This window comes from Lytechinus variegatus, chromosome 16 (genome assembly GCF_018143015.1).
Source record: "Lytechinus variegatus isolate NC3 chromosome 16, Lvar_3.0, whole genome shotgun sequence".
Taxonomy (NCBI): domain Eukaryota; kingdom Metazoa; phylum Echinodermata; class Echinoidea; order Temnopleuroida; family Toxopneustidae; genus Lytechinus; species Lytechinus variegatus.
The window spans coordinates 29767186-29787502 of NC_054755.1; the positions used below are offsets into that span (position 1 = coordinate 29767186).

The following is a 20317-nucleotide window of genomic DNA, read 5'->3' on the forward strand; positions in this document are numbered from 1 at the left end:
TTTCTTTACGCCCTCTGTTGGTGGAAAATAAAAATTTCAAGAAAATTGTCATTTTTCAATCTCTTTTTTTTAATTTAGAAAAGAATCCAATTTTCTTAAGAGCCAAGTTATATGATGAATAGGGCCTAGTTGTAAATAATGGAAACTGTCAAAATCAAGTAGATCCTTCCAAAGCCAGGCAGAAAGAACAAGAGAAAATAAGCCAAACATTGCCAACTTTATTTCGTCACAATGGCCTGGGAGTACTAAAGGAATGGTGCAACAAGCGATGGATATATTATAAACAAGTGCCAGTATTAAGTGCAAGAAAGCTCGCGCTAACTCTCGACTCACTCAAGGGTTCATACATGCCACCGCGCACAGAAAAAAATCAAGCCATAGACATGATAGAAGTCGTGTGTTGTGGACACCAGAAGTGGGATCGCAACATGTGCGACCCACTAGTTAGAAATCCACTCCAAACGCTGTTCATGGTGCGAGGTTAGTATACTACGAACCTCGCAATACGTGAGTGCTCTCGAATCACCCAAGGGTTCATTACCATCCTGCCTGTGGGGAATCTACAGGTAGAACTATGGTATGCCAATGCTGTATACAGCACACAATTTAAAACAATCATTAAAATATCACTTTTGTGACCAAAAATACTAATTTCCATACAGTTTCAATTTATTTTTCATGAGTAACTTGGGCCTTTTGGGGTAATTTTTGTATTCACCAGGGCACTCAAAAACTTGAATTTTGGGCATATTTTTGTGTACACCCTCTATTGGAAAGTAAATATGGCACAACAATTGTAGTTTCTCAATCTCTAATTTTAATTAAGATAAAAAATAATTTAAAGAATCAAATTTACTTAAGAGCCAAGTTATATGATGAATAGCTGTAATGGAAACTGACAGTGTCAAAAAATCAGGCATTTGTCAGAAAGAAAAAGAGAAAATAAGCCGAACATTGCCAACCTTATTTCACCACACAGGGAGGAGTAACAGAGAACAAGATTATATCATAACCGTAATCATAGAATGAGTGCTAGAAAAAGTAGAATGAGTGCTCTCAAACCAAAGTCTTCAAACTACATGTACCACACTAGCTAGCAGCCGTCTGTTTCAAGGAGTTTTTTAACATTTTTCTATTTTTATTTCTCCTTGTACACAGAAGGCTCGCTATTGTGCACTCATGGTTTCAAATCATCTCGTGTGTGAAGGATTCATATGCACCTGGTGCACGCAAATCTTTCACACCCTTTTTACTAAAATAACTATGACTTTACATCATAGCTAAGAATTCTACTTTTTCTATAACACTTACCGAACCATATGGATCGTTTGTTGAATTCTCTTTGCTGTTTTTTTTAATAAAATACGAGCATTTTTCGTGATCTTCACGTAGATAACTTCTGCTCAGCGTGGATATCAATTTTTGCCTAAAGAGGGCGCGCGATATTATTCACCAAAGCCGGTAGGCACTTAAGAACCAAGTTTGAAAGGATACTCGTAAAATTATGTCACTCTCGCCGATGAATATTCATTAGATCGTGGTCGTGCGTGTTCAATACACACTGAGTGCATGCATGCAGAGAGTTTGTATTGAACACGCACGACCACGATCTAATGAATATTCATCGCGACAGTGACGTAATTTTACGTGTCCTTTCAAACTTGGTTCTTAAGTGCCTACCGTACCTTTGTTTACGGTGTTGCAAGCTAGCTGCATTCTAGGCGATCAGCATTATTTTCTTGCTCGTTCAATCCGCTTTCATCATCATCTTGTCAAAAGATGGCGTACTTTACCAATAAGTATATACATGAGATGCAACCTGTTGATTTTTGGTACAATTTCCTATTATGCGCTGACGACTTGAATTGAGAATGTTCGATACGAAAAATTGCTTTTCGATTGTTGTTTGCGTACTTTCCACCGCAGTATTAAGGACGGATCAAACGGAGTATCCTGGTTGAGACTTGGAGGTAAGCGATAAAAACACTTTTTATAAACAATTTCCAATTCATTTTCAAAACAAACTTAATCAAAAAATGAGAATACGATAGTGGAGAAATACTGAAACGTTTGGCGTTTTTCATTCCCTCACATTCGTGTGATGAATGAAAACGTCAAAGGAAAGTCCACTATGAAACCACATGCGTTGTGCGAGGTTAGTATTACTAACCTCGCATGTTGTGTGAGTGGCTATTAGTATTGTGCAGCCACCATCAGGGGACTTGCAATGCAAAATACCCCCGTCGGGGCTCTTCAATTTTTGTCTTTAATGAATAAGAATTTTGAAAATTAATGCAACCAAAATGCAAATTAATATTCCCTCTTGGGCTTGGCATTAATTGCCAAAAAACAGAGAAAAATCGAGTTAAATCTACGTCTACGAACAAAAACAGTGATGACTTTATACCTCGGCTGTCGTGCAAATTCACTTCCCTGTTTTATCCGATCTTAAGTACATAAACATAAGGCCATTGAGTCCCCTGTACAGATCGCGCTAGAACTTTGGTCTCTGTATTTGGTGAGTTAAACCAACGGAGTTCAGCTGAACAACCGACATAGAAGAGCTTTGGTCTAGTACCACACACGAAAATGAACGAGTGGGACGGCCAATCATCTACTCTATCATGTCTATCAAGTCATAACCAGTGGCAGAGAATCGATTAATATGCCATGTAAGCACTTATTCGATTCCCGAGTCCACTCCAGCAATAGTACAATATCAACTCATAAGCTTTTTATATGCATTTACTTCATAAAATAAAAAGAAAAACACACTTACTTCGGGTAGGTCAAGACATCGACAGTCACTCAGTCAGATCAGGGTATTAATTTTCTCAAATTTCCCGCGTTTGGTTATAGCGCCAGCTTGAGACCACACTGCATTTATGACAACCAAATACAAATGTGAGAAAGCAAGCTTTTAGTCACCGAGTAGTCAATGACTGGAACTCTCTCCCAGCTGAAGTAGTTGAAGCTCCCACTGTAGACACCTTCAAAATGAGGCTAGACCGACACTGGCAAGATAAGCATTATGATTCCCACAACTCTTAATTTGATATGAAAAGTCAATTTTCATCAACTTGCCCCACTGCCTCCTTAAATTTATTGAAGCATGAAGGAAGATGACAAAATTAGAAGATAGACCTGGAAGCTCGACTGCTCATTCAGCATTCTTCCAGTACTTGCGGTAAGGTAAGGTAAGGTAAATACAGTACCGTAAGTGAGAACAAGAAAATGGCAGGGGGGTAAACTCGAAACCGTATACAGATTTCATTTTTAGGCCTACAACGGAAAGTTCAAAGGTCAAGTCCACCTCAGAAAAATTTTGATTTGAATCAATAGAGAAAAATCAGACAAGCACAATGCTGAAAATTTCATCAAAATCGGATGTGTTAAATAAGAAAGTTATGACATTTCAAAGTTTCGCTTATTTTTGACAAAATAGTTATATGAACGAGCCAGTAACATGCAAATGAGAGAGTCGATGATGTCACTCACTCACTATTTCTTTTGTTTTTTATTGTTTGAATTATACAATATTTCAATTTTTAAGAATTTGACGACTAGGAGCTCCTTGCCTGAAGCACAAAATATTAAAATAATGGAATTCCATGTGTTCAGGGAGAAATGAAACTTCATTTCACATGTCAATGATGAGAAAATAAAAATATTTCATATTTCATATGATAAAATACAAAAGAAATAGTGAGTGAGTGAGGTCATCAGTTCCTCAATTGCATACCGACCGAGATGTGCATACAACTGTATTGTGAAATGAAGCGACACTTTAAAATGCCATAACTTTATTCTACATCCGATTTCGATGAAATTTTCAGTGTTATCCTTATTGAATTTTTCTCTTTCTATTCAAATCAAGTTTTTGTTGGGGTGGACTTGTCCTTTAACAGTTCTCTGTAGGCATAGGACTCTAGATAACGTAAGGTTGGACTGCATCTGGGTAACGTTTCCTGAAAGTTTTCATCGGGCGTTTTAATTTTGTTTGACGAATCCCGATTTATTCGACACTATATTTTTAACAATTTATAGAAACGGTGATTCCCAGTCAAAATAATAGACCGAATCGGCCAAAATTAATTGGTTGTCAGACAATATTTTGATGGACGGAATTGCATAGACTAAATGAAGGTAGAACATGTAATGTGTGGAAGAATTTGCAATTTACCGATGATATATTATTATATCTGTGTACTATTAACTTTTATCTATGTAGCACAAAAGGTTCACTTTTGGTCGGCATGCCCCCCCCCCATGTTCCTTATGGTTTCTTTTATTTTGTTGTTAGAAAGATGTTTATTTATCATGTCTAAAATAAAATGTGATTAAACAATTATAGACTTTTTTTGGTAAATCATATATATAGGCTTTCAGGCTATAGACAGAATTTAGAAAGGTTCCCTTTGTCATTCTTTCTTTTACGGATGATGATGATGATGATGATGATGATGATGATGATGATGATGAAGATGATGATGATGATGATGGTGGTGGTGGTGGTGATGATGACGATGATGATAGTGAAGATGGTGATGATGGTGATGATGATGATGATGATAATGATGATGTACTCTTTTGATACATTATCTCACTAGGCCGATTTAAAGAACTTCATTTCATGCAAATTTCGGTTTCGCCAGATATTATAGGACCCATGGGCTCGTTATTTTCATAATTCAAATTAAATTTATAATTATTATCCCACGCGGACTAACATTTCTAAGGGTTTAAAGGTTGATGGCAACATGAATGGTAGAGCGACAGTAAGTAAAATCGGATAAAATGGGAAGAGAGTGGGCAGGCGCGGATCCAGGGGGCAATGTAATGTAAAAATGCCGATAAAACCGAAATGGAAGACCCTTTTTTTCATTTCTTTTTTTTTTTTGCTTGTCAATTTTTTTCGGGAACAAAATATCCTTAATTTGTGGTTGAAAACCCTTATTTGAGGGGTGGGGCTTGTCAAAATTTTACTCCGAAAAATTTGCCCCCGGGCCCCCCCTTGCATACCATTCGGAAAATCCTGGATCCGCCCCTCAGAGCGGGGTTCAGTGTATTACCAGGAACCACAGCACGATATATGTTGATTGCCAAAATGGTTCAGAAGATCAATGAGATCGCTTCCAAGACAGTTTTGGGTGTTCCCACTATAAGCCCACAATACTTTAAACTCAAACTGTTTTGAGAACGGGGTCTAGCTGTAAATTGTGTAGCACATAATTATCTCTGAGGGCACTAATATTGTGTATCCGCGAAGAATGTGGAAGAGCGCCATCATCACCATTATCCAGGGGCCCATTTCATAGAGTTCAACTGTTGTAGCTTTGCCATTATGACAACTATATATACCATTGTACTTTATAACAGGGCTCAGCAGCCAATCAAAATCAAGGTTATCATGGTAGTTGCCATAATGGCAAAGTTACAGTTGTAACTCTTTATGAAACGAGGTCCCTGACCAAATACATTTTACTGGAAGCTTTAATTTTTTTCTGCTGGCGTATGGCGTAATGTGATTATAGAGCACGGCTTCTCGTCAAAATAGAGAAAAGGAGCAGTGTTCTAACATTTATTTGAACCCAATCATTTCATGAAGGAAATTCATCGGTAACATGCCTTTAAATTTCATAGGTAGAGATCTTAGTTCAAGGAACTAACATCGACCTACTAACAGTAAGAACTTTGGGTGAGTATAACTATATTCCCAAAATAGATCATTCTAGAAGCTATTATCAGGGTTGTGTATTTTTTTTTATTTCATTAAAATTCATATCAAATTCCTCGTATCTCCTTGTTTTTATTTTTCATTACGAATATTCGTAAAACACAGTATATTCGTACTTAACAGTAACCCCTCCATTTCTCTCTCTCTCACCCCCCCCCCCCCTTTCTCTCTCTCTCACACACACACTGACACATACTCCCCCCTCCCTCTTTCTTTTTCTCGTTCTCTTCTCCACCCTCCCCCCCCCCCCCCCCCTCTTCTCTCTCTGATCCCTTTCCCCTCTCTCTCACTCCTCGTGCTGCAAGCCCAATCTTACAAAAATGATTATAGTTGCAAATTTCCAATCGGGAGATCGATTTTTTTTCAACAGAACCTACAATTGGCCTGTCGAATAAACGATTACAATATTAAATTCTACAAAAACTCGAATAAACTAGACATATCGACAGTTCAAATGGTGTTGTAATCAGTCTCAAACCTTTATTAGAAAATAAATTACAGTGGCTCAGCTGAAAAGAGAAAATTATCGCCCATGCTCATTCTCTCATAGCTTAATCCACGGGCATTCAGTGTTTGTGCGACTTTCATACAAAATAAGAATGGGATGGAAAAACGCTGTACATAATTACTACGAAATATACACTATATTACTTGACTGTACACAACTTTCCAAAAAAATTGAATAATCTCAAGACTATTACACCGTCTATTCGATGTAACATTGGAGTAAAAGTTTGTACAGTACGGAAATCACACACGGAATTCAAAGCATGTAGATGAACAAAGTGAAAGGGCACTAAGGACACAACTGAAATATTATTAAAGATTTCTTTTCCACGACTGGAAAATGATATGAATCTTGTATGAAACAGAGGCACTAGAGTGATTAAAGTATTCTTGTGGCGTTTCGTATAAATTTCTATAAGACCAGCCGGCAAACTGACCCGATACGTTTGGTCTTTGCTTAAATCCTCTGCTTTTTTCTTTACAGAGCTATCACACCCTGATATTTAAAAGACACCATAAGAAGAAATATTATTACAACTTCTTATTGCAGCTCACGTTGATTTTACTCCAGCAACTCATGACCGGGTAGAGAAATAATATTGCCACAAGCAAATATATTTCAATTCCAAATTTGCATTGCAGTTTTATCATCGACAGTGGAGTTCAAAGCTATCTAGACTGGAGCGAAAGAAAATGTGATATACTAGATGATGAAAAATTGCACTTTAACAGCGATGCAAGATATACATATTATCTTCGTGTAACACGAAAATTAGGAGAATAATAGACTGTCAAATCCACTGTATTGTTGAATATATACATTCTTTGTATCTAACATAATCATGATAACCCATTTTAGTTATCAAACTGGACGGATACTAGGTCATTTGTCGATTATTCTCATATAAATGTCCATGGCAAGACATAATAAATATGCAAAAACAAAGACAACCGCTTGACAAAACCATAGGAAAAAAAATGAAATCGTCGAAACTTCATCAAAATACTGTATAATTCAATACTTCAAGGAGTTGTCGGCGACATTGTAATTTTATTGTATTGTCAAATTCTGCCCCTCCCCCCTCAAAAAAATATTCAGCCTAAAGATATGAAGAAAAATAGTTCGTAATCAGCCCCTCCCCTCCCACTCTCTTTCTAATTTCCCTTTCAATTTCTTGTCTTCTCCTCCATATTGTTTCATATTCATTAACTGAGTATATTTTCTTTCTGTGACGTATAATCATCATCCCGTACATTGAGAAAGTTTGTAATAATTCTTTAACCAATTTTTTAGGTGACTTTTATTTTCCTTATTCCATAACCTAAATATTCAAGAATACTTTTGATATCGGTAGCCTCTTTGTAAACACCATTTTATTTCATAAGTATAAGCTTAGACTGATTTTTTTTCTCTACAAAAAATATACCTTAAACACAACTTTCACAATGTTTTTTCAGAAAAACGTTCCAAATCAATTATTGCTTTATCATTCAACTTTGCTCACTTTAAGCATAATATACAAACGGATTACATGCATCGAATTTACCTTCAAGCTTTTAAACCTTATTGTCTTATTAGTATTTTTGTTTTCTTTCATGAAACATAATCGTTCACACAATACAGTAATCATAATTATATTCATTATTCCATTTACGTTTAAAGTAGTCTTGGTGTGGACGTGTGTTCAAGCCCTAAGTTTTAATCGATTATTTCCTCTGTATTTTAAATATGTAATGCTTTTGCTGTGTATTTTGTTTGCTATTTTCCCCGTTGTGGTGGTCGTTAGCACCCGCCATCGCAGACGATCTCCTGAACGAAGGCGTACACCATGAAGAGAACGTACATCAGGGCGAATGAGACGCCGATGATTGCGTTGAGGCGGAACCGGACGGCGGTGAAAGCCACGATGGTGAGGAGTAAAATGAGGAGGAGGATGAATCCGAATTTGGCGTGCGGGGGCATGGGGCCGAACGCACCGCTATCAAAGCGCAACTGTCAAGAACAAAAGAGAGAGATTCTTGCTTATCAATCACTTATTCAAGGTTTCCTTTTTTTCAAGTTTAGTCTATCTTTCTTGCAAATATAAATAATTTCTCACATATCTGTCATAGTTCTTTCGGTACAGTCCCAGAAAAAATCTAATTCGTAAAACTTTACAAATATCACAAATATATTTGATTTTTGTCTACGTAAGTATACATGTTTAACAATAAAACAGAAGGAAAAAGTTATGAGAATATTAGGTACAATCATTCCAATATTTTTTTTTTACTAAGGAAACAGGAATTCCTTGATTCTCCGCTTCTAAAGAAGTTTTTCTTTCATTGATTTATTGTTATTACTATAAATGGCTTCATTTTTTTGTAATAGTTGCAGCATCGTACTCTTCCCAAATAAAACCGTTAGGCATTAGGCTTTGCACTTTGGGCCTATATCTGTCACTACATTTTGAACGAATTGCCACAGCGGTTGTTTTCGTCAAAATGGAGAAAATCAGAAGGACTATTTACCTGGTCTTCGGCATTGAGGAGGGCGATGTTGGTTCCACCGTTGATGGCGATTCGGATGAGGTAGGGGAGTCCGATTCCGAGGTTGATGTCGAAGACGTTTGAGCCGATGGCGTTGGAAACGGCCATGTCGCCGTAACCGTCGCGGGCCACGAGGATGGAACTCAGGGCATCCTAGGGAGAGAGGCAGGGAAGAAAAAAATAACCGCGGTGAAGACGAAAACTTTCTTTGTTTCTCTTCTTCTTTCATGAGACACGGTGTATGGTTTCGAAAAAATATACCTTTATGACATTTTGTATTTTACGAAAAGAGTTCTAGAAATTTGCATGGGGATTCGTTAACGTCATCAATATTACGCAGAAGTGCTAAGGGACGATTTGAAGCCAATACATAAGTGGGGCAATCGTTTTGGTGCAAAAAACGCAAATGTAAACTTTTGCAATATCTTTCGGAATGAACCGAATATGTGCATCTTTCGCAAAAACGTTTGCTCGCCTGTGGAAAACACGCATTAACCAAGACTATGAAAGCTTCGCATGACTTGATGTCTCATAATAATGAAATGACGAATTCGACACAATATAGCAAGACATTTTTTATGGCTATAATAGCACCTGGTCAGGGTAGCCATGCGAGAGCTACGGCGGGGGGGGGGTAATAACAATTATGCAGCACCTCACGTTGCATTTTATGATTATCCTGATGATTATAATGGGACAGATATTTACCGGTACGCTGGTGCCGACAGCGACGATGACGAGGCCCATGGTGTAATCACTGATCTTGAGAATACACCCCATCTTGGCGACCAGGGTGACCATCCCGAAGCTGAGTGCTGCGATCCATACGATGGAGAGGATGAAAGAGGCCACATACCACTTCCTGTGAATGTCGTCGAATAGGAGAAGGAGATTGAAATGCCGTAAAAAATGGAGGAATGTTCACTCTTAATTACAAGAATTTAGCGAAATCCAGATCAGCGTCCCGTAACACAAAGGTTAGCGATTGATAAATATTATTGTTCATTGTTTTACGAAGTAAGAATCCTCGTTTGTAAAATTGTACTTGATTTGTATTACTTAATATTCAGTTGTATAATGTTTTGAATGGAAATGGAGTAAAGAATTGAATTGTAGTCAATGCAATAAATCGTAAAAATGTTCTAGAACGTACGATTGCTAAACTTTGTCTACGGGCCCCTAATTCCGTCAGTGACCAGTTGAATTACGGAGTTTGAAGTCCATCCTAGCGATTTATTGTAACATCTCACATACTTAAATGCAAATAATTAAGGTTTAAATATCAATCTAGTGTTGGGGTATTCACTACCAGCAGCTCAAGAATGACACGATTTCATTTCAGTCTCTTAAATTCACTTTGCATCAAGATTTAAAAAGCAACAACAGTTTCGGATAAGATGATCAAGGTAGATATCGGGGGCTCTCTCTCTCTCTCTCCCTCTCTCTCCATCTATTTATTTATTTATTGATATATTCATATTCCACAATCATCAAAGTACATTTCGTAATAAATCATGTTTACAATGAAAAAAAATGCATAACAAATGCAGGACTGAAACGTAGCAATGAAATGAAAAAAAGTGGAGGGGCCTACTAAAAAGCAGTGCTTGTAGAATGTAGACCCTCTATCTTCAAACAATTCTTCTTCTTTGACAGTACTCTGAAAATAATTGCAGTATGGAAGCCCCGATCTGTTAAAATAACAAGCTTAGTTTTTCTTCAAACCCCTCCACACTTTTTCATTGGTATAAGTCGGAAAAAAATAATATCCCGTGAACAAGGACTGTTTAAGATTAACATAAGCTGTCTCTCAAACATGTTGAAATTCTTCATCCTTTCAACGAATGCAAGGATAATTCAGACGGATTCCTGCTTTGACAGACTGCAGATTGCTTTAATATGTAAAAATAAAATAAATTTCAAAAATGATAATGCAATGAATATGATGATGACAACTCCAACATTCAATCTAGATTGCCGTTCCCCTGCTTGTCAAAACGTAAAACAATTTGATGTTGTGGACCTGCTCATGGAATGATTGAGTGCTTCAAACTTCTTTATGGAAAATGTAGTTTGCATAAATGTATTAAAGTAGGAATTACTCTCGGATGACAGACATTCCGGGGCCTAAATGAATGAAAACTAAATTTCATCTTTGAGTGTATTTACTTGCAATCCTCTCCGAATTGACAAATCTGGCTACTGTCGACTGTATTAAAAAGAAAATAGGTGGAACAAAAAAAAGGTGACAGAAGGTGATGGAACAAGCCTCGCATCTTCTGCAACCACTGGGGCGATGAATGTTTCTCATGCACATGCACTATAATCATGTATATTGCGGAGTCAAATTTAAATACAAATTGCTAAAGTTCAAACAAGGTCGGACTTGGTAAATGAAGGAATTACCTGAGATGCGGAACACTGCAGTTTGGGATGGTCCACGTGAAGGCACACATGAATGGAAAACTGATCACGAAGAGGAGCCATTTCAGTCCGTAGCGGAGACAACCGCAAGTGCTGTCCAAGATCTCCCTGTCAGGGTAGTACATGTTGATGGCTGGCAGGCAAGGGAAGGGACGAAGCGTCGGTTCCTCCTCAGAACCTTCCGATTTCTTGTCCTCTTCTCCTTCCTTCTCCCCCTGCAGAGAGGAACCAATGAGACATGATCATTGGATTGACTGAAATATATTAAGAACATCTACATGCTTCATCTTGATGAAAGTTAAAAAGGATTAGCTCTTTCATCGTTCATATCTTAAACGTCTTTAAGACGTGGTGGGATACTGTTTCCAAAATGAAACGTCAAACTCCAGAGACATGTGTGCCAAAACTTATAAATGGATGTACATAATAAGTCCCTATGATCTTTTCTGATATCATTTCTTTAACGCAGAATGAATGCAACTTTCCATCTTAAAATAACTTCGGTGAGGATAGGAATTAGGAAACTTACAACTGCTACACTTTGGAGAGTAATGAAGGGTGTCTCACTTACTTGAGTGTCGTGTGGCTTGTGTTCCCCGTCATGGTGATGCTCGTGGTGGTGATGGTGGTGATGGTGAAGGCCGTCCACCAGTGATTGTCTTCTCTTTGGGTCGGAAGAATCATAAGAGGGATCACAGGAAGGGTCAGAGGAAGAATCGACAGGAACGACAGGGGTGGTTCCGTGTGCGCTGTGGATCCCCGAATCATTATCGCGCGAGATCACGTTGCCTTTGGGCACACTGAGCAACTGCGTCTGGCTGCCGAAGTCGCCCTGGCTATCGCCGCCAATACTCTCGACGTCGCCCACCACTAAGTCGTCATGGACGTTCGTTCGCCCGTCATTGGCGACGACCGTCGGGACGACGCTTCCATTGGTCTTTGTGACCATGGGAATATTATTGTTATTGGCGTTCACATCGCCGTTCATAGCTACATTATTTTTGTTATAGTTTATATTTACAAAGGAGGCCTTGGAATCCGGCCGAGAGCTCAGCGCTGTTGAGTGAGCGCTGTTTGGTCTTGATACAGACCCTAACCGACTGTCCGTATCTCTGGCGAGTTTTTTGAGATCGTAACTCGACGACGTCTGCTCTCAACAAAGACGTGAAAATGTGTTCCAATTCCAATATCGCAAAACAAGTTTGATATCAATCCATAAGAGCATTTAGTTCGCGGCACAGATTTATTTTTTTTAAGAAAGCGGCATTTCAGTAGGAGCGGAGATCCACATTACAGAGGAACGTGTTACGTAATGAAATAGGGTGCATCGAAATAAACATGATAGAAATGTGCATATAGAACGATGAGTATATATAACGGGTTAAAAGGAAAACGGTAACATTCACAATATGAAAAACAGTCAAAGATGCGAGAGAAAGAAGAATGCAACACATGAAGAAAATGGTGAGGTAGGATTGGAAAAGGGGCAAAAAGAATAAAACCAGAATTAATTTACAAGCAAAATCACCTATTAATCTTAGACCAATCAATATCATTAAGGAGATTAAGAACTATGTCTCGATCCACCTACGAGTGAGTTTCGCTCAATCTTTCTTTTTTTTTGCCTGTGGCATGTGGGGGGTCATAAACGTTTTCAGCTCTGAAAATGTTAGTTTGTTACCAAAACCTTCCTCATTTTTTATTGGACAAGAAGCACTGGTCACCGATTGTGACTGTGGTTACTGTCGGAGAAAGACAGCTTGTCAGTGCTGACAACTTTCATGAAACGGCTTCAAGATTATATCAAATAAAACTATCATAAATAACCCAACAAAACAATGACACGGTGACTATAATTCGTTTAAAGAGATACCATAATTTCATCAAAACCTATCATTGTTATAATTTCTTAGCGTATCGTGGGAAAGAGGCATGTGGGATGCTTTACTTACAAAGTTAGAAGAGAGTTCTCCATGTTTGACGTGATGGAATATATGCTTGTTTCCTGGCACGGCCAATGACTGGTTGGACAAGACAGATATCTTCCGGTTCTGGATAAAAAGCAAAAGGACAATCCTTTGATTACATGCTGACCATTTTGCTTCTCGCTTTCCGTATTTTTCTTTTCATGCAAGAACGACGTCTAATTCTATAGATTACTGTATGCACTAGTCGACGTAAGATGATTACCTTATGATAAGGATACCAAACACCTAATATATCTTATTCAATGTTCGTTTATACACTTTTTCCCACAGTCTAATAAGTACAATCATCAAGCCTATAAAATTGTAAATCCGAGACAGGTTTTTTGTGGTCCATCAGATAGTATTATATCCATTACACTTGATAAAATTATATATTTGTTTACATCCTTCCACAGATTTGTCCTTGTTATCATTCTAGCAAAATTGTTTTTTCCTAAAAGGAGCCTTTCATTATATACCTTCGACATAGTACCCAATAACCCAGAATACAACCTTCGATCTGGGTAACCATGGTAACGCAGTAATATTAAGCAACCGAATAAGATATGCTAAACTGCAGCCTGATGATTTACCTCATCTGTTAGGTTTGAAGTCTGAATAGGTGGAAGCTTTCGCGGCAAGGGTGTGCCGTTGGCAGTACCATTTTGCCCAGTGTTTTCAGGTCCGTCGGTGACGGTCTGGACCTGGGCTTCTCCACCCGCCTCTCCGGCCTCAGCATCCAGAGGTGCTACCTCGTTGCGACAGAATCCACCGCTGAAAGAGAGGGTGCAAATATTAATATCTGCCACATATTATCGGAGAATTAAAGACAACAAAGAAATCTGGGTATATTGAGGTAAAAATATAGTCCGACAGCAGAAGTTACTATTCTCCACCTTATAGGTACCAAATGAGTAACATCCTTCACTGACGGATTGTTGGGTGTGGGGTACTGAGATGAACCAACGAAACCATACGTATAGTTTTAAGCATTAATCACCATTCCCACATACCTCAAAGGTATTTAAGCCGTTGGTCTCCATTATTTCTTACCTTTTAAACACACTATAGTAAAACTAACATACGAGACCTTTCCTCTAAAAACATCGTGTGCATATGCATCCGGATTCTTTGATCAAGTTGTTGAAACAGATCTGGGCGCGCAAACTATAGACGGTTCCTGCATGCCATTATACATACCACGTGATGTGCTTGGTCTTCTCCATGATGGTGGGGTTAACCTTCATCAGAACGAGATAGATGATGTAGAGGATGAGGAGGATAAGGGCCTCCCACCAGGTGAACTCCGTGTCCCAACAGAAGACGATGAAGCACACCAAGGACATGCCGTAGAAGAAACTGTCACGGATGAGAGGGCGCCAGTCTAAGTTGAGAACCTATAAGACAAAACAGACAACGGAGAGATTATGAATGCATTGGAACTGGTTTATTATTAGGTATAGAATGGTTAAGCAATATATTCATTAAACTTTTGATAAGCATTGATAAATATGGAGGGGGTTGTTTTATTGAATATTGTTCAGATGAATGTGGATCTGACAACTTTCCATGATTTTGATTTGCTGAGGTGATCTGGGAAGCGTTTCATGGAAAAAGTAAAGGGATATTTCATCAGACTGTCTGTTCGATCCTACAGTTACCAAAGTAACAGTGAGTAACAGTGACACCCCTTTGCTTCTGTAAACCATTCAAAATCAAGGAAAGTTGTCAGAACTTTGAAAAAATATATAATATAAAAATACGCTAATAAATCAATTTGCAAAGACATGTTTCGACACTGGAATCAAATATATAGGAGACAGGGGACCTTCGACGTTTAGAATCACTGTTTGCCTCTCTGACTAACCTGGCCAGCAAGAGCAGCGGTAAGTGCAATGATGATGAGGATGTTGAACACGGCCGAGCCCACGATGGTGCCGACACCGACGTCGCTTTGGAAGGCGACACCGATGACCGATGTGAAAAGTTCGGGGGCCGAGGATCCCGCCGCCATGAAGGTGGCTCCAGCGACGTCTTCCGACAGGCTGAGGGTCTCCGAGATCACCTCCAGCGAAGGCACAAAGAAGTCATCGCAGATGATTGCAATTGCTAGGATCAAGATATAGTTAAAGTGTTGGTTAATAGTTGAGTTGCGTTCTCATGGGAGCATCAACACAAATTCAAACACACGACGCTGTTCTCAAACAGGGAGATCGCGATTCTTCAATAAAATAATTTGATTTAAGAACGTGCCCCATGAACATGTTGAAACAGGTCACATTTTCACCAGAAATTCCCAAAGATGGGTCTCATATTTTCACCAAAAAAAAACAACACCTTAAGCACAATTGTCACAATTTCACGAACTGTTCCATTGATGACAAGTTTTATTCAAAATAATCGAGTTTGGAATAGGCCCCACAATATATTTCATTGACGAACTCTTCTTTTAGTTTAATAAACACCAAAATAATTCATTGGGCTTTTAATAAGTTTTATTTCCACCCAAATAGAAAAATATACAATTCTGGGATTAAAAATGTAAATAGGATATTCAAGAAACATGAAAAAGTTTGATCCAATCCCCCGCTCATACACACCAATTATTTTGTGTCGACAAAAGAAAATACAATCACCGCATCTGTACTGGAGATTATCATGTATTGACTATCTTATATAGTATTTGTTATTTGAAATCTATGTATAGAATATACGTGTAGGAGGGAAATCTCCTAAGCTTCTTAGGACTTTACAGGATGGATGTAAAGATAAAAATGCGATTACCGTGATTGCAATGATCAAAATGGCTTTGAAGATTTAGAGGTTTGTTATGTATCCGAGGGATACGGATTTAAACCCCCAACATGAGATTAAAATAGATAGGTTGTCCTCTGTTGCAACACAGTGAATGGATACCAAGGTTTAATTTCCATATCAGATGTTTGCTGTTATTTTTTTTTTTAGTTTGGACGGTTGTTTGTAATGCATAAATGTAAATCTGAATTTCTTTCTACACTATTGGGTGATTAAAAAATCTCATCCAAAATTTGGTTCTGAAATATATTAATGGGTATTAAAATGCAGCCCCGTCTTACAAAGAATGTGATAAATTCACATCAAACTACAATCAATGATGATAATGATGATGATGATGATGATGATGATGATGATGATGATAATGATGGTGATGATGTTGATGATGATGATGATGAAGACGATGACGATGACGATGATGATAATGATGATGTTGCATGGAGGTCGTGTGATTATGATGACTATGATGCGCATGAAGCATTTTCTTTCATAGTTATAATCATTTCCACATTGTATCAATAGCTTACCTATAAATAAAATGATGACAAAAACAGCGTAGAGCACCACCCAGAGAACTGGTAAGTTTGCTGCTTCGTATTCGCATGTTTCCCAAGGAGGTTTGTGATGACCACCGCTGCTTACATTGGCCAATAAACTTCTACCCACGTAACCATCTGCAAACAAAACAAAAATGTTGATTTGTTAATAACAAAGCTTATTGATAAAGAGAACAGTGTATGTTCACGTTTCCAATATCCAAGATCTACACAATTATGTTTAAAAAAAGTTTTAACAAATCATATCTTGATAAGTTATACATCACTACTATAATACTCCTCTATCTCTCTTGACATTGACCTTATCTTTCGCCTCAAGGTTAGGTCCTCGGACGAAGCCAGGACGAGGGTAGACGCGGTCAGAAAATATTTCCGACAGTATATTAATAAGTCAATAGATCTCTTTGTATTGGCAGTGCAGCTCTCCTCAAGGACCAATCTGACCATTTCTGGAGTGCATCACATCCGACCTTTATCCTGGGGAGCGTTTCATCAACATTTCTTTTTTCTGACAAGTTGTCAGATCTGACAACTATCCATGATTTTGATTGGCTAGGAAGCACTGTTGCGATGGTAACTGCCAGAAAAAAAACGTCCAAGTCATTTCGTGAAACGCACCCCCGGTAATTTTTTTTTACAAGGAACGTTATGCATGTGACCCCAATAGACAGGTATTTTAGAAGAACAATGAACAGTATAATGTACCGCTAAGCCTGTAAATCAGATCCTTTTAGATATAATGTAAAATCATACAAACCAAACACCACAAAGCCTTTATATCATTCTGTTTTGTTCTCTAATTTTATTCAATAAAGAGACATAAAGGGGGCGAACCACCTTTCGGCGTGATCACTGAAATGGATGCCCAACGTATTACTGTCAGAAGCAGCAGTATACCTTGTAACCTAATTGGATTATCCCGCTTTTCGTGATGCTAGACGACATCCAACTGCCAGGCAGCCTTCAGTAAAAAGACTCGACAGTCCTGATATCAGAGATAATTCACTCAACTCCCCAACATTATTGGTGAGATAATAGACAGGTGCACCGTGTATGGCAGTATAGCACGCTCTTCTTTTCATCAGCAACTCTTATGAAATAAAGAACATTGGTTGAACCGACTGTACTGTACAGGCGGGAAAAGGTCGACGAACACCTCCTTTCAATACAAACAGTACATAGGTATTTTAAAGTATGGAGTTTCAACTCGAAGCACAAGCCCCACTCAAAAATTTATATCGAGACTTTGTGTAAAGTACGACTATGTCCACATCTAATGCAGATCGTGTGTCCAGAATGCATACAATACACGGTGGACTGACACTAAAATGGCTTCTTCTTTCTAGTTTACAGAAGAGGCTGCAAGAGCGCAGAGAAGGGGGAAACAGTATATCCTCTACATGTAATTTTCATGCGCCCCTCCCCCGCCCCACTTTTTTAAAGGAGCGATGACGGTGTGTAAGAGCGGGTGTTATCAACCCCGCCCCCCCCCCCTTCTTCTTTCACTCTCAGACAAAAACAAATTTCGTTGGTTAACATAAGAACACAATTATGAACAAATTATTGTTTAAGAAATTTGTGTGCAAAACGGATGGAGATTTATTGTTAACACTTTCATACAGTGTGTTCCCGGTAGGCTGGTTAAACATTTCTGAGAGTGTTGAGTACCGGGGATTTCTCTGTACCGTGGACCTATTGAAAAAAAATGAATAAAAATAACTTTCAGAAAATTTCGCTGGTTTTTTTTTTTCAAGCCGGAAAGACGGTTGGATAATTCCACACTTCAAAATGAGAAAAATGTACATAGTGTATTTGCTACAACATGTACAAGAAGCGGTTCGATGTACATGTAATTTCATGGTTCATACTTTCTGAGCGCCGGAAACGAGTCGAGACAATCGACAAGGGAATTCGAATTGTTAACTCGACTGAACATGAATCGGGGAATTTCAAGAAAGATTATGTACACAATTTATCTCAGAGTTCTCCAAGTCAGGGGCATATCCAGGATTTTCGAAAAGGGCGGCTAATTTTCCCTAGGAAAATTTGACAAGAAAAATTATAAAAAAAATTTAAAAAGGCCTCACTAATGTGTCCATTTACATGAAAAATATATGTATTGACTTTCTAAAGGGGGCACACTTGTGTAAAACCGGTATATTTACATTAAGAATATTGACTATGGCTCTCAAAGGGAGGGGGCACATCCAGGCCATGCCCCCCCCCCCCCTCCTGGACGCGCCACTGCTTTAAGTTCACACATGAACGCTGTCATTACGATCGACATTGTTTTATACTCAATGAGCAAAAAAGTATTGTTGCAATAGAAAGAGTCGGCAGTTTCCACAACGTAACACAGTGAACATGAAATATTTAGGCAAAATGCATACTCACATAGCGACTGAATAAAAGTGTAAAAAATTCATCGCATTACTGATCCATTAATATTCGATGGTATGCAGATTTTTACATGCACATTATCCCCGCACCATTAATTTTCTTCGCATGTTCAAGGTATTTTGAGCTGCATTTGCTTTTGGTTGGGCACGATGAATGGTGGTATACATGTATCTAAATTATCTTAGGAATTACATGTAAATGTTCTGAGATGAGCTCTTATTTTATCATTAACCTCTAAAATACAGACCAAACTATAAGGGCTCATGACATACGGGAAGCGTTTGGAAGAGTGGAAATTTATCAGTTTTGGGTAAACCAACAGTATGACGATGTTGCCACAATAATGAGTAGATTTCAAATCTATCGTACCCTCTGTAAAGATTTTTTTAATCAGTACAGATTTTAACTTAAAACTACGTAGGGGAACCTAAAAGCAAAATGCAATAATAGGTAAAAACTTTTTTATTAGATTATACTGGGATTTTCTTTTTAAAATCAACAACTTATCAATTAGTGTGTTGGGTAATGTATGTTGGTAAAATATATTTATGTATTCTGGGCAATCATTATCAAATTGAGCAAATTCATTACCAATTATCAGTTTTTATTACCCAGTTTGGACAGATCTTCACCAATAGTTGTGCGGACAGTATGTTGCCCATGGTTGGTTAAAAGTTGGGCATTTTTGGCCCAACTGTTTTAAGAGTGTAGGCATGGTGATGTCAAGTAGAGCTTGTTGATATACCTAGTTACGGCATGTTGCTTGTCTATTTACCGCATCCTATCCCCCCCCCCCTCCACTTCCGCAACTTATCTGTCTCTTCCTAAGCATTTTATCCTTCCATTTTCTCATTATTGTGTCGTTACAACTACGGAAGAGTCACAGACTAGAAAGCTTTCAAGAGGTTTTAATTGTCGCATAGGGTTTTTATTTCAGCGATGATGTAAAAGGATAGACGACAAGCCAAGTTTAACAAGTTTTTTATTGAATAATCGTCAGGCATAAATTTGTACAGTATCCTGTAAAAGGAAACGATTTTTTTATAAAAAAAAATAATTCGAGAATGATTAGCTCAAAACACTTCCATTACCATAGAAACCAGACAAGAGTAACATCTCATGAAATATTCGTGACTGTAATGGCTCAAAATAATGACTGCATCTTGTATAATTGTTGTGTTTTATTCTGTCTCGGTAATTTGAACCTTACCGGCAGTAAACGCAGATCGGGCGTAACGAAATTTGTACCATCAAGTATATACTTTCATGCACGCAAGACTGACAGAACATAAAGAAAAAAAGACAATGTCTCATTTTCCGAAAGACATTTCACTGCGTTTTTTTACGAAGTGTGACCGTGTTTTATCTATCAGAAGGAAAAG

At 38.1% G+C, this 20317-nt stretch overlaps 1 protein-coding gene across 2 annotated transcripts in view; it reads right to left on the reverse strand.

The window, feature by feature from the left end:
* Positions 1 to 6192: 6192 nt before the first annotated feature.
* The window catches only part of LOC121429510 (sodium/potassium/calcium exchanger 2-like), a 44212-nt gene continuing 30087 nt past the window's right edge, over positions 6193 to 20317 (reverse strand). For both annotated transcript variants that reach the window (XM_041626572.1, XM_041626571.1), the window contains exons 3-12: positions 16506 to 16652; positions 15032 to 15273; positions 14365 to 14561; positions 13758 to 13938; positions 13150 to 13248; positions 11769 to 12344; positions 11180 to 11412; positions 9482 to 9635; positions 8756 to 8926; positions 6193 to 8237 (exon numbers count right to left, since the gene is read on the reverse strand). In XM_041626572.1, coding sequence (XP_041482506.1) covers positions 8028 to 8237; positions 8756 to 8926; positions 9482 to 9635; positions 11180 to 11412; positions 11769 to 12344; positions 13150 to 13248; positions 13758 to 13938; positions 14365 to 14561; positions 15032 to 15273; positions 16506 to 16652 — 2210 coding nt within the window. In that variant the 3' untranslated portion in view covers positions 6193 to 8027. The remainder of the gene's footprint in view (positions 8238 to 8755; positions 8927 to 9481; positions 9636 to 11179; positions 11413 to 11768; positions 12345 to 13149; positions 13249 to 13757; positions 13939 to 14364; positions 14562 to 15031; positions 15274 to 16505; positions 16653 to 20317) is intronic.